Here is a 14,996-nt window from a genome sequence, read left to right as displayed (position 1 = left end):
ACACAAAGCCATTTGCATTTCACATGTCAAATGACAGCATTGTTATTATGACAGGTTTTTTATAGTCGACCCGCAGCGTGCTGATACAGGAAAGCAAAGGTTCAAATCCCTAGAAGCCTACTGCCTGCCAGCACCTAAGCTCTTGCAAAGATCTTAGAGTAGCCTACCCTGAACTCCACAACCACGGCGTGCAGTGAAGCGGCCTGAGGCATCACCATTGCGCCGGGTGCCAGGTGCTGCTCCACGGCAGTCCGGACATACCAGAAGTACAAGTTGTGCCACGGCAGCAGGCTGGTGGTGAAGAATGGCTCACCCAGGAGAAGGGAGACCTGGTGGGCAGAGCAGGAAGCGGGCACAGGTGTCAGAAGGCTAAAGGGTGAAGGAGAGGCCAGTTTCACAGGGAAGTCACAGACCCTGCATCCGTTCCCTCCCTTCCTCCCTCCCATCAGCAAGTAAGCACAACGGACCGCACCCGGTCTGGGGGATACAATGACCCACAAAGGGGCTGCTCTGAGGGGTGCAGAGTGGAGGGGAAATGGAAAGGATGAAACTGTCCTCGCCGAGTACAGTAAGGGCTTTGACAGCCAGAAGCGAGGCAGGGGTGCACGGGGACCCCAGAGGTAAGAGCACAGGAAAGGCTTCCACGATGGCGTCCTGGGCTTCCCCGTCAAAGGTGTTATCATCAGTTCATCCTCGGCGCTTGTCTAACAATCTTCCTCACTTGGCTCTGAGCACAAGATTGGGGACATTGTCAACACAGGCTTGCCAGCCCCAGGCAAGGGCCCAGCCCAAAGCAGACATTCATGAGCTATCTGCTGAGTGGTGAACACACACATGAATCAACAGGGGTGAGAGAAGCAAAGGAGTGGGGAAACAATAGGCTTTTCAACAAATGGCGCTGTGAGACCTGGATATGTACATGCAAAAATATGAAGCTATACCCTTTCCTCAGACCCAAAACGGACTAGAAAAAAGCCCACTGCCGTTAAATCAATTCTGACTCACCATGACCCTGTAAGACAGAGTAGAACTGGCCCATAGGGTTTCAAGGCTGTAAAATCCTTATGGAAGCAGGCTGCCACATCTCTATACCAGAGAGTGGCTGGTTGGTTTAAACCACTGACCTTTTGGTTAGCAGTCAAGCGCTTAACCACTGGACTACCAGGGCTCCCTAAAACAAATTATAACTCTAAATATAAGAGTTCAAACTATAAAACTTTTAGGAGAAAATGTGGCTTTGCATTAGGCAAAGAGTTCTTAGACATGACACCAAAGGCATGAGCCATAAAACTAAAAAATAATAGACACTATTAAAATGAAAATCTTTTATGTTTCAAAAGATATTGTGAAGAAAAAAGACAAGCAAAGACTTCATAAAGGATTTGTATCCAGAATATATAAAGAACTGTTACAACTCCATAATATCAACAATTAAAAAACAGGTTAATGGGTGCAGGGTTTCCTTTTGAGGTGATGGTAAATGTTCTGGAATCAAATCAGTGAGGGTTGCACAATATTGTAAAAGCACTAAATATCAATAGTAAATTGTACGCTAGTGTGGTGGTTATGTTTGTGTGTCAACTTGGCTGGGCCTGGTTGAGTGGCTGAGCAGCTGGTAGTAGTTATTCCCCATGATGAGACTGCCAATCAACTCCATGGTGGGATCTACCACAAGCAGCTGAGTAGCTGCCTTTGGGATATGGTCTGCTTCCTCTATATAAGAAGCAGCCTTGGGAATGGTCTCTAGCTTATGGCACGCTTGAACCCTGAATGTAGCCGTGTTGTTGTTCAACAGCCTGCCATGCTCTGCCGACCTTGGGATTTACAACGGATTTGAATTAATGGCCTGCCGTGTGGTTTGGTTACATTGGGACGGTGCCTTTTTACTTGTCAACCTTGGGTTTTTCAGCCTCAGCAGCGAGCAGCTGTCTCAGTGAAGAAAAGCCTCTAGCTCCAGTGGGCCGGGGGCAGGAGGCAGAGCTGGACCCCAAGGTTAAGGGGCTTTCACCCAGCCCCTAGAGCCTGGCACTTGAACTTAGACTTAAAGCCTCCAAATTATAAGAATAAACTCCTGTTAAGGCCATCCATTTGTGGTATATTCTTGTCAGAACAGTACTAGGTAACCAAAACAGCTAGTGTATTGTGTTGTTGTTGTTGTTATGTGCTGTCAAGTCGGATCTGACTCACAGCGACCCCTCCTTGGGTTTCCAAGGCAGTATCACTACAGAAGTAGATTGTCCCATCTTCCTTCCGAGGAGTGGCTGGTGGGTTTGAACCGCCAACCTTCTGGTTAGCAGTCAAGTGCCTAAGGCACTACGCTACCAGAGCTCCTAGTGTATTTGTATTTTAACACAATTTAAAAATAAAAAGGGAGAGTGGAGTATAAACCAAAACACTAATAAAAAATGATTTACCCCCAGTGGGTAGGAGGACGCAGGATGGACCAGGGACAGGGTGGAAGGTGGGCTTCTTCTGTACGGACACTGCTTTGTAATTCTGACTTTGGTACCATATAAACAGCTGACAGTATTTAAATATTTTGTAAAACTTCATCTACAAGGGAAGAAAAGGGCAACTTGTGCACAAATGTTCATAGCAGCATCCCAATAGCTAATAATAGATACACAAATTGTGGGTTATCCATACAATGGACTACTACTCAGCAATAAAAAGGAACATAACACTAATACAATTTCACAACATGAACATCAAAAACATGATGGTCATTGCAAGAAGCCAGAGCAGTAACTGCCTGGGACCAGGGGCCGAATGTGGGGCTTGGCCCCAAACAGACTCCAGGGAATTGTTGGGTGATAAGAATATTCTAAAATTACATTGGGTGATAATTACATGACTCTCTAAATTTACTAAAAGTCACTGAACTGAACCACTCAAAATGGGTTAATTTCATGGCATGTCAATTACTTCAATGAATTTATTTATTTAAAGGTTGGCAGAAAAGCAAAGTTCTGCTCTGCACAGGTCCAGCTTGAGGAGCCTGTGGACTCGTCACAGGAGACCGCCAGCTGGCAGCTGGACAGGAGGTTTATATCCAAGAAGGTCAAGACACCTCCTACCCTGAAGCCCCCGGCGTGGTGGTCACCGATGCCGCTTGGGGACAAGACACAGAGGGAGAGGAGAGAGCAGTCGAGGACAAAGCACCAAAGAACAGCAATGAGAAAGGACTGAGAGGGACAGAAACTCATGAAGGAGACCAAGAAGGAATAGCCAGAAAGTATGTGGAACACCTGGAGAGTCATCTCTTTAGAACCTAAAAAGAACAACATTGGAAGGAGGAAGAGGTGCCTTGGGTCCTATGTGTCTAGGGGTCAGGTCAGATGGGTTCTGTGGGGAGGCCACCACTGGGAGTGGCTTCAGGCCGTGCTGGGGGCTGGGAGACAAAGTGGGAAGGGAAGCCGAGGGCAGCGAGGACGAGCGTGCTCACTAGAGCTGCTCACTCCATCCTGGAGGGCCGAGCCAGCCAAGGTCCAAGCAGTGCAGGGAGCACACCACTGGGCAGCTCTTTCCACCCCCCACGCCCATCTGACGGGTGCTCAGCTGGGAAGTTACCGGAAAGACCCACCCTGCAGGTGAGCTGGCTGTGCACGCCATCTGGCTGTCCGTCCAGCCCGAGCACAGGCCAGCGCAGACGCAGGGCACCTGCTACTCACCTTCCTGCCCTCCAGGTCCTCAGGAGTCAATGATTCAGGGCGTCTCTCTATTATAGTAATTTTCTCTTCCAAGTGGTTAGCTTTAAAGATCTTAGAGGAAAACAGTAAAATTATTGCCTTTGAATTAAAGTATTGTTTTCATTCAGAAAAAACATCTCAAAGTTGGGTTTATCTGCATGCAGTTTTCTGGCAAATCATTTCTAAGCCTCTTTTTTTTGTGGCTGTGCAGTAGGTTTGGAGATTGGGAAGTATGAGGTTTCCTACTTTGTTCTTCTTCGTCAATACTGCTGTGGCTTTTCGGGGCCTCTTTCTTTCCATATAAATTTCATGATTAGTTTTTCTCATAAAGAACATTTCTCATAAAGAACTAAAATTTGGATCAGGACTGCACTGTAGCTATGGACGGCTTTAGGCAATATTGACATTTCTACAGCGTTAAGTCTTCCGATCCATGAGCACAGAATGTGTTTCTCTTTTAGCAGGTCTCTTTTAGTTTCTTGCAGTAATGAAGCCCCACTTTCCTCTGCTTTGTGGAAATTCTCCCCTACAGGGGCATCCTGAGAGCAAGGTTAAGACTACGAACAAAATTCTGTAACAACAAAAGAAGTTTCCCCCGCAAGCACAAAGGCAGGACATTGCGATGGGCATCTAGCGCCTTTGGAAACTCCACCATCACTGGACAGGGAGAGAGAGGACGAGAGTGTGCCCTGAGGCCAGCCAGGCCGCGCTCTGACTCCCTGGGCACTGGTGTCCCAGAAATGAGCCGTAAGGTTAATTCTATCCCAGCAAAGATGTCATTTTTCTTAATTTTATGTGGAGTGAGGAGAAAACTGAAGTGGAAGCTGAGTGTTTCCTTCTAATTCAGTGACAGCCTAGAAGGCTTCCTGGCCAGCTCTCAACGCAGCTGCTCTTCCTGGTTTCCTTGGTCCCGACATTGCTTCAGTGTGACTGATCCCAAACTCACGGAGAAGCCCCACCGGTCCCCTCATCATTGCAACTATGCTTAGCACTTACTTTTTTCATCAGTCTGTGAGAAGCTGCTGAACTCTCTACTGTAAATACCTAAAGAGAACACCATGCTATGAGCAGAAGAAATTTGCTTAACAGAGGGAGGAATGTATGAAGAGCGAAGGGGCAAGATCGTTCCGAGGCAGAGGGCACCCATCTCATCACCTCCCAGGGGCACACCTACATTTCGGCCTGGGAGCAGGGGGACAGATCAGAAACCTGAGCAGTGGTCGTGGCAGTAGCTGTCACCTGGCTCCCACCAACACAGGAAGCCACACACACCCCGAGCCCCCGACCAAACAGCCCCTCCCTGCCAGCTGCCCTTGGAGTGAGAGCTTGAATCATGGAGCCCTGGGCCCAGACCACACGATGCCCTCACATCAAGGGCTGCTCTCAGACGTTGACAGAGGCCCTACCCCATACCTGCTCTGCCCCCAGGTGCCAGGCCAGCACGGGGAGCAGGCTGCCATCGCTGACACAGAGACAGACGCTGTCTGGCTTCAGCACCTACAGGACAGGAGCCACCTCAGCATAGGCTTTTCTCACAGATAACAAGGTGTTCAGCAGCTCGTCAAGAAATCCTTGATGGCAAACTGACAGAAACACCTCCCTTCTGGCCCCACCAATTTCAGGATCCATGATGGAAGCCTGGCTCTCCCCTGCCCAGCTGGATCCACCTGTACCTCCACCACAGTCACACTGCCTCCCTGGCCCATGCAGTCACCTGTCCCCCTCAGACCCACCCCCCTCTTCCCTCCCCCAACCCAGCGCCCACCATCATGAAAGACATCCCTGCCGCAGGCCTGCCGTGCGTGCAGGTGGCCACCTCTCAGTTCACAATAACAGATTCCTCCCCTGTCCAGACATCGAGGGCCTGTCACTCAGGCTCATGTGTTGTCATGTGACTCCACAAAGGCAGGGAGGACAATACGGTCACAGGCCCCCAAGAGACTAATCTGACAGCTGGGATTCTCCAGAAAATGCAGATGCACACAACATTTTGGACAAGACTCCAAGGGGTCCAAGAGCCATCTGTGGTGCCTCTGCTCGGGGAATCCTGCGAGAGGCAGCAGGGACAAAGGGTTCAGGAAGAATTATCCCATCATTTCCAGTTTAGAAAATTTTCAAAGGGTGGCAGAGCAGGTGAATGGTGTATGTGCCATGACTGTTTATGACAGGCTGTCATGAACAATGGAGAAGGGAGCTGAACCCACTGTGACTGGCCATGTGATATGCTGGTAACACAAAGACAAAGACATGCAGCCAAACAAGTACTGGGATGGAGGAGGCGCCCAGACAGCAGGAGAGCAGAGAACAAGCCCCTCAGGAGTCCAGATGCACACGCTCAGCTTTCTGCTCAAGTGCCCACCCACAATAGTCAGCTAACGCCACTCACAGACAGACAAGGGAGCAGAGCAAACAAAATCGGCCAATCAGGAGCAGTCACCACCTGGGACAGACTCTCCCTGTCCACAGCCACTGCGGGCTGGACACTCACCGTCCCCAGGGCCTGGACATACTGATCTGTTCTGTCTTGATCGTTGATCTCCCCAAACCGAGGCCGGTTCCAGAGCAGATGGGCCTGGCAGTCACAGATGGGGCGTGCTTGATGGAGGACAGCCCCGTCCTTTTCTGGGCTAGGCCAGGAGATGAACAAAAACAGACACAGCTAATAAGCATGATCTACCAGACATGGGAAGGCCTGAGGGTAGGCGCACAGGGCACAGCTGGGGTCTCTGGAGGATATGCCCCTCTCCGTGGGCTGGCTCTCAGTCAGTGGTAGAAGTTACCAGGCCTAGTATTCAGGACGTCTGAGTGGAAAGCAACAAACACTTCAGAGTCACATACAACTGGGCACTGGCCCATCCAGTCACAGAGCCACCTGCACAAGCCCCTTCACGGCCCACACAAAAAAAGAAAAAAGCAAACATACTGCTGTCGAGTCGGATCTGATTCAACGACCCCTCCTGAGGTTTCGGAGGTGGTATCACTATGGAAGTAGATTGCCAAATCTTCCTTCTGAGGAGTGGCTGGTAGGTTTGAACCACCAGCCTTGTGGTTAGCAGTCAAATGTCTTTGGCACTACACCGCCAGTCGGGGTCTACAGGTGGGAACTTGACTCACACGACAGTCTCCCTGACCCAGCCCTCCAGCCCTGGTCCTCTGGGCGTACCTGATCCTCCGCAGGCTGTACCACATGCAGTAGTCATCATGGTGGGCCACCAAGTAGAGCGGGGAGCCCTGTACCACTGGCTCCTCTCGTGACAGGAAGTACACACACTGCATCCAGTGGTCCCGCCACTGCAATGGGGAGCAGAAACAGCTCTCACTGCTCTGCGACAAGAGCAACGCTTCTAATCCAGGAGCCAAAAACCATTACAATCACTTTACAAGGAGCCCAGGGTGTAGACCACAGCTGGTGAGGAGCCCAGGGTGTAGACTACAGCTGGTAACTGAAGCGGAAGAGATGAAGAAGACCCTAGAGTCAGACAGGCCAGAGGCGAAAGCTGGCTGGGACATGCTGGCCTTGGAAAGACACAAGGTGCCCAAGGGCAGAAGTCTTTGAGTGGCGCCCAGGAAGGCGACAGTGCGGCTGCTCCAGGCCCTCCCCATCCTGCCCACGCAGCACTGTTTCTCTGCCTGCTACCTGCTGGTCTCTGCTTAATGTTTCATCTGAAAAAAATCAAGCCCTGGGTTTAAAAAACACAGTTTTACACTCAGTGTCAAGGACAGCCCATCATGAACAGTCATGGCACATACACCAAAGGCTTCAGCAGACTGAGAATTTAGTTTTGTCTTGTATGTCATTTTAAAACACAGAAAGGTCAAATGCAATGCATAAAACCTAACTGGATCCCAGATCGAGGAAATTGAAACCTATTGAAGACATTTGGAGACAGGGAGGAAATGTGAATTTGAACTGTACACTACGTATTAAGGAATTACTGTTCATTGTCTTAGGTAAGACAATGGCATTGTGGTTATTATGTTGGAAAGTGTTTTTATTCTCAGGAGATGTTGAGGTATTTAAAAATAAGTCAGGGCATCTGGAAGTTACTTTCAAGTGATCCAGAAAAGGAAGTGTGTGTGTGCATATGCATGTCTGTGCAGAGAGCAAGTGAGAAAAGGAAGGTGGGTGGGAGGGATGGAGGGAGATGGGGAGTAAATGTGACCAAATGTGAGCAACTGGTAAACATAAGTGAAGAACATCTGAATGTTCTTTTCTAATAGTTCCTTGGATTTAAAAATTTTACAAAATAAAAAGTTGAAAAACTTTTTATTCTTTGGAAATGAATGGAGATTTTAAAGACTGAGAAGAGAATACTCTAAATTGTGAAACATAGCTTATAATGACACAGAGTCAATCTTTATTAAGCTATGCTGATCCTTTTTGATACTAAAAACCACATAGACGATCCCATCACTAGGAAAAACAAAACATTAAAAAAGCTATATTCACATAAAGGTGCAGATCACAGACAACTGTGAAGCAACCCAATCGTTCAGAAATGGACGTATAAATCTTTATACAGAATTCTTGCAAGCAGTTAAAATTATGACTATGGCAACAACATATCTGACAAGGGACTTATCTCTAAAATTTATAGAAAACTTCAACACCTCAACATCAAAAAGACAGACAATCCAATTAAAAAACGGGCATAGGACATGAACAGATACTTCACCAAAGAAGATATGCAGGCAGCCAATAAACACATAAAGAAATGCTCACAATCATTAGCCATCAGAGAAATGCAAATCAAAACAACAATGAAGTATTATCTCATTCCAACATTAATAGCAAAGTTTAACAAGACATAAAATAACAAATGCTGGTGAAGGTGTGAAGAGATTAGAACTCTCATACATTGCTGGTGGGACAGTAAAATGGTACAACCACTGTGGAAAATGGCGTGGAGCTTCCTTAAAAATTTGGAAATACTATTTGATCGAGCAATCCCACTCCCAGGAGTATATCCTAAAGAAATGAGAGCCAAGACAAGAAGAGACACATGCACACCCATGTTCATCAAAGCACTATTCACAATAGCAAAGAGATGAAAACAACCTAAGTGGCCATTAATGGGTGAAAGGATAAACAAACTATGGTACATACACACAATGGAATACTATGTAACATTAAAGAAGAATGAAGAATCCGCAAAATACCTTGTAACGTGGACAGACTTGGAGGCATTATGCTGAATGAAATAAGTCAATCACAGAAGGACAAATATTAAATGAGTCTACTATTATAAATAGTCATGGAAAGGTTTACACATGGAAGTAAGCTTTCTTTGCTGGTTACCAGGGAAGAGAGGGAAGAAGGAAAAACTGCTAGTTAAGTAACAGAAACATATTGATGCAGGTGAAAGAAAAGGCAGTATACCAAAAGCAGGTGACCAGCGCGATAACATTAAGGAAAAGGAAGACACAGAGAGGTGCCTAGGTATAGACAACAAAAGTAAATACTGTAACATATCCAATGCTCCATTGTCAATAATAACAAACACTAATCTATGAGTGGATACATAGGTAGACAGGAAAGATGATCAGGTAAGGGTAGGTGGACAGGAAAATAATCACAATCATATATAAGTTTGGGAGATAATATCTCCACATATGTATTTTATGTACTATAAAAACGTCCACATATAAAATAAAGCCAACAGGGAGCAAAGCTGTGATAACTTCTTAGCCACAACAAAACTCCCTGAGGGAGAGTCACTAGACCCATGGGCTCAGGACCATGGGACATCAAGCTCAACTGGCATAACACAGTACACAAAAACTTGTTCCACATCCTACTTTGGTGAGTAGCAACTAAGGTCTTAAAAGCTGTCAAGCGGCCATCTAAGATCCAACTACTGGTCTCTCCGTGTTCAGAACAAAGAAGAATGAAGAAACTCACAGATACATGGAAACAATTAGTCCAAGGGACTAGTGGACCATAGGAAACTCAGCCTACATGATCCTGGGACTAGAAGAACTGGACAGTTCCAAGCTACCCCTGCCAACCACTCACAAATGGATCAAAATTGGAGATCCTGGACAGAGTGGGAGAAAAATGTGGAACAAAACTCAAAATCATCAAAAAGGCCAGGATTACTGGTCTGATCCCCACCACCCCACTGTTGTTGAGTCGGATGCGACTCATAGTGACCCCTCTTGGGTTTCCAAGGCAGTATCACTATGGAAATAAACTGCCCAACCTTCCTTCTGAGGAGTGGCTGGTGGGTTTGAACCGCCAGCCTTCTGATTAGCAGTCAAATGCCTTAGGTACTACGCCACCACAGCTCCTACTGGTCTGATAGAGACTAGTAAAACCCCCAAGACTATGGCCCTTTGGACCTGGAACTGAACTCACTCCCATGGCTTAACAATACCCAAACAACAGACAGGTCTACAAGGTGAACAATTACACCAGGGAGATGCACCTCTTAGAACGATTAATAACGGGAGATCAGAAGGGCAACAATTCACTGGGAGAAAACTGAGACAGCACATGTGCATAGGCAAGAAGGACATAGGGAAAGTGCAACAAGGAGGAAATGGGAAGAGAGCTGTTACATTGTGGGGATTACAATCAATGTCACAAAACAAAATCTGTATGAACTACTGAATGGAAAACGAAATTGCTCTGTGAACTTTTATCCAAATCACAAAAAAAGTTAAAAAAGAAAAAAGAAAGATAGATGACTATTGTGGGGCAGTGAATTACTTGGCATGGCTTTTCTAGACATAGTCATTTATAACTTCCACTGGATTACTGGATGGGACCATGAAAATAAGGTGTGTAGAACTCTGATGTTGGGATTGGTTAGTTCTGGTCACTCTGCCAGGTTTAAAATGAGCTCTCCTAGAGGTAGAGAGGGGATCTCACTGTCATCAAGAGAGAAGAGCTGGAGCTAAAGTGGAGCGTGTTCTTAGACCCGAGATCCCTGTGCTGGGCCTCCTTGGCTGAGAGACACCCCGGCAGAGAGAAATCTGGCAAAGAGACAGCAGCAATGGAACCAAGAAGCATGAGAGAGCGGCAGGCTTTCCAGGCCACAGAGCAAGAAAGCTGAGTGCCTTTGGGCAGGAGGCCTGCTGGTAGAGTGGGGTGCATATAGGTATACCTACTGGCAGAGCTTTGTACCACTTGCCCAAGCAGGGCAGACGCCAGGCCAAGAGGCCAAGGGCCAGAGAGGCGTGCCTGAGACCACAGCAGAGGAGAGACCATCTGATCAAAGAACTGTATCCTGAGTGCATTCCTGAACCTGAACTGTAACTTATTACTTCCCTAATAAACCCTATAATCCTGAGTATTGTCTGTGAGTTCTGTGTGGCCACTACAACGAATTATCAAACCCAGCAGTGAAGTAGTGAGTGCCATGGGAGGGAAGGCTGGTGCCAGAATTAGAAAAAAGGCTGGAGGGTGGCAGTATGCCTGACACCGATTCTGACGCACGGTGACCCTGGGGCACAAGCGGTTTGTAACCTGCTGCTAACCTACGGGCTGGTGATTCAAACTTACCCAGTGGCTCTGCAGAAGTAGGGCCTGGCAAGCTGCTTCCATAAGATTACAGCCAAAGAAAACCCTATGGGGCAGTTCTGCTCTGCAACATGTAGGGCTGCAATGAAGACTATGGTGCAGCATGAAAACACAGTTAGAAAGGAGATCCGCGTCAGCAAGAGACCAAAGAAAGACAGCTGTTGCGGTGGCAGAACAGTGAGTGATTTTTTTTTAGTTATTCCTGTGTCTTATAAAACCAAAAAAACACAAACTCACTGCCGTCGAGTTGGACCTGACTTATAACGACCTCACCTTGGGTTTCCGAGGCAGTATCACTACAGAAGTAGATTGCCCAACCTTCCGAGGAGCGGCTGGTGGGTTTGAACTGCTAGCCTTCTGGTTAGCAGTCAAATGCCTTAGGCACTACACCACCAGAGCTCCTTGTTTTCTATAATGAGGTTATATAAAAGAACGCAGTAAGAAGCGAGCACCTGGTTCAGCTCCTTTCTATCTTCCTTGGAACCTGAGGAAAGTGGCCCCAGGGAGACTCCTAGCATGCAGCTCAGCACTACGAAAACAATGCCCATTCCCATTTCTTAGGAATTATACTCCACCTTGCCTGACCTTGAACTTAATTAAAAAGTCAGCAAATGCTATTCTCATGTATCCAGATGCTTGTTTAGCAGAAAAACTAGAAAACGAAAATCCAAACAGACAAATACAAAAAAAAATAGAGTAACAAAGGACAGAAAAGGTTCACTAAAACCCATTCCTCACCCCACACTACACCAGTTGGTCTAGAGATACAAGTTCCCTGCACACGTTCAGGTCTATCTGAAGCACGGATTTTGGCAGGGGCCATCACTTCCCATCCCAATGACAGGGCCATGCTGCTGCCACAGATGGGCCAAGAGTCACTGTGGGGCCCTTTCCTCCTGTCTTCCCTATGTGCAATGGTGCTTCTGGGCCTGTACCACTAGTGGTGCTCAGTGCGGTGGAAATCGGCATCCTCTTTGCTGTGAGGGAGGCTGAACACCCCCACGGGGCAGGGAGTGCCCTGGACTTCTTTCTCTGCGTTTCGTGTCCTCTGCCCATTTTCAACTGAGCTGAAGCAGGCAGGTTCTGAGGCCACAGCAAATAAGGCTGTAGGCAGGCCACGGTCGTCCTGGACAGCTGATCCGAGACCCACTGGGACCCTCTGGGGAGACATGGGGTGAGCTTTAGAGTGATTGAGCCAGGAGCAGGTAGCAGGCACACCAGAGCTGCTCCAAGGTGCCCTGTGTGCATGGCAATGACCATGAACCCATGCAGAAGTGCACCTTACTACAGCTAGCCTTTGCTTTTCAATTCTGCCTTTGAGTCTGACATAGTCCCTTCTATCTCTAAACTCACGAATCTATGGTTCAACATGCTCCCTCCCCAGAACCAAAGGGGGAAGACAAGTTTCCTGCTTTACATGAAAGTGTGCTCAGCTCCAGCCTCTTACCTGGAGCCCCTCTGGGTCTGAATGTGCCCAAAAGGGAGCCATGGTGCACTTGATCTTCCCCTCAGGGTCCATTTCAATGTCCCACCAGGACAGAACCACCTGGGCTCGGCCAGATGCCAGGGGTTCAAAGTGCTTGCTGTGGCAGGCTGCTGAGCTACTAACTTGCTTGCTGAAGTCCACACTGCAGGAGAATGTTTAGGAATTTAACCACAGCTTAACCTCATACATGCTCTGTTGTTAAGCTTTTAAAACACCAACAATGATGATTCGTTTGCAACAGATTCCTCCCTTCAGAGGCAGGTGAAACCAGCTAGGTTTCCTTCCCACCCAAAAAGAATTTCCATGGACCCACATTCCATCAAACCGTCCCGGTGTCATCACCCTGGGTGGCTCCTTGGTACCTAAACATAGGGAGCACGTCGCTGAGGACCGTGAAGTCCGTAGGTGACACCTGGTTCAGCTGAATGTCGTAGACGGAGGGTGCGCCAGGGCACTTCTCCAGCTCTGGCGGAGAGATGATGACCTGCTCCCTGAGGCCAGTCTGAACACGGATGGGGAACAGCTTGTTCCATGACCACATCCTTCTGGACTCCACCAGCTGGGCATAGATGGTTGCTCTGTGTGGCACAGCCTCACAGTTGTCCTATATTTATATTAAAAAAAAAAAAAAAGAACAAAAGTAAATAAACGTGGGTACAGTGACCCACAATAATTTCCATCAGTCAAAGTGGTTCATTCCTTACCACGACGCCAGCGTGGTAATAGCTAATACCCGCCCCACCATTAGGATAGTGGGTCGCTTCTGCCCTATACTCTTGAGAAAGAACAAAAAAGAGACTACATTTCAGAAAGAATGCATATTATAACTGAAATGACTTTAGAATCCCAGATAAGCTCCCAGCTACCTGACACTCTGAAACATTTCAAAAATAAACCTTTCTGTCATCATGCTGGTTAACTCCTATCCTGAATAAGAAGAAAGAGCTCACTTCTCACAGCAAAGTGGTCATTCTGGCACCACGCTCAGTGTCCCTTCAGCATGGCTCCCGCTCAGACACCAGCACCTCCTCACTGCAAAGCCCAACGGACAACTGCCCAACGTGGCTGCTGTGCCCTCCTGGCATCACCTGACACTGCTGGCCACGCTTCTCCCTTGGCTTAAAGCTCCTGTCTAGTGCCTCACTCATTTGTGCCTTCGACACCTCCCACACCAGGACTGGGGACCCAGCAGTACCAGAACTCTCCCACTCCCAGGGGCACATCCTGGGCCACATGTTCATCTGTTGTGGGGCTGTCCTGTGCATGGGCCTGTGTCTGTGTGAAGAAAACCCATCCTCCAGATCATGCTGCCCAATTCCCAAGATGCCTCAGCTCGAGCAGCCTCTCTGACCTCACTCCCGGCTCCTGTCAGCACAGGGGGCCTTCCCTGAACCGATCACCACCAGAGAGTGCAGCAAGCTGTTCTGTGGCTGCTCACCTGCCTGCCTTGTGACCTCACCTCCATATTCTGGGCAACCACAAGAGTGCCTGGCATAGAAGGTGCTCAATCAATGTTACTTCAACCCCCACATGGACGATCTGAGACTCCCCAGCAGCCTGGCTCATCCAGGAAGAGGCAGAGGGCAACATAAGCCTTTGTGAATCAGCTAAAACTCCCTCATGCCCAGAAACAGGGCAGGCAGGTGGGGACAGGGATGAAGAGTGGAGAGTGCACACTAGCTGGGAGAAGGGAAGACAGCTGCCTGTGAGCTTTATGAAATGAATTAGACAAATACAAGCAATACGAACAACATGCACATAATTCTAAGTATACTTGCTCTTTCAGGGACTCATCTAGTTGGTGGTCCAATGTGGAGAAAGAGGAATTTTCATACTGCAGTTGATTACTAGACAGGATCTTATGCTTTGGAGGTGATGAGTTAGCTCACTGCACTGTGTGGGGGTGGAGGTGATCATGTCACATGTTGACATGTGCGAATCAGGTGGACTCAGGTCCCTGGATGCCCTGGAAAGAGCCCCTCTATGCTCCGGGGGCACTTGAACCCCCTCCAGGCAATACCAGCAGAGGACGGGCGGAACATCAGCACCGCCCCCACAGTAGCCACTGCCGGTGTATGACCAGTAAAAGCCAAAGCTCTCTGAGAGAACATTTCCAGTGTGATTCTCTCTTCTCAAAAAACAAAGATCAGGAGGCGGGGCAAGATGGCAGACTAGGCAGAAGGATTGCACAGACCTTCTTCAACAAAGAAAAGGGAAACCAATTAACACAGACACAGAAGATAATCTTGGACCCCTGAGCCTTGAAGGAAAGGATGCAGATTTGGACTAAACCCCA

At 48.0% G+C, this 14,996-nt stretch overlaps 1 protein-coding gene across 1 annotated transcript in view; it reads right to left on the bottom strand.

The window, feature by feature from the left end:
- The window catches only part of PRMT7 (protein arginine methyltransferase 7), a 39,640-nt gene that overhangs the window by 4,368 nt on the left and 20,276 nt on the right, over window positions 1–14,996 (bottom strand). Inside the window, exons 6-13 of the mRNA XM_007940400.2 lie at window positions 13,063–13,304; window positions 12,662–12,842; window positions 6,853–6,980; window positions 6,178–6,316; window positions 5,103–5,186; window positions 4,686–4,733; window positions 3,672–3,761; window positions 168–329 (exon numbers count right to left, since the gene is read on the bottom strand). Of these exons, the coding sequence (XP_007938591.1) occupies window positions 168–329; window positions 3,672–3,761; window positions 4,686–4,733; window positions 5,103–5,186; window positions 6,178–6,316; window positions 6,853–6,980; window positions 12,662–12,842; window positions 13,063–13,304 (1,074 nt within the window). The remainder of the gene's footprint in view (window positions 1–167; window positions 330–3,671; window positions 3,762–4,685; window positions 4,734–5,102; window positions 5,187–6,177; window positions 6,317–6,852; window positions 6,981–12,661; window positions 12,843–13,062; window positions 13,305–14,996) is intronic.

Source organism: Orycteropus afer, unplaced genomic scaffold (genome assembly GCF_000298275.1).
Source record: "Orycteropus afer afer isolate SDZICR_OR568_19922 unplaced genomic scaffold, OryAfe1.0 scaffold00067, whole genome shotgun sequence".
Classification (NCBI taxonomy): domain Eukaryota; kingdom Metazoa; phylum Chordata; class Mammalia; order Tubulidentata; family Orycteropodidae; genus Orycteropus; species Orycteropus afer.
This window is presented reverse-complemented; position numbering and strand designations above follow the sequence as displayed.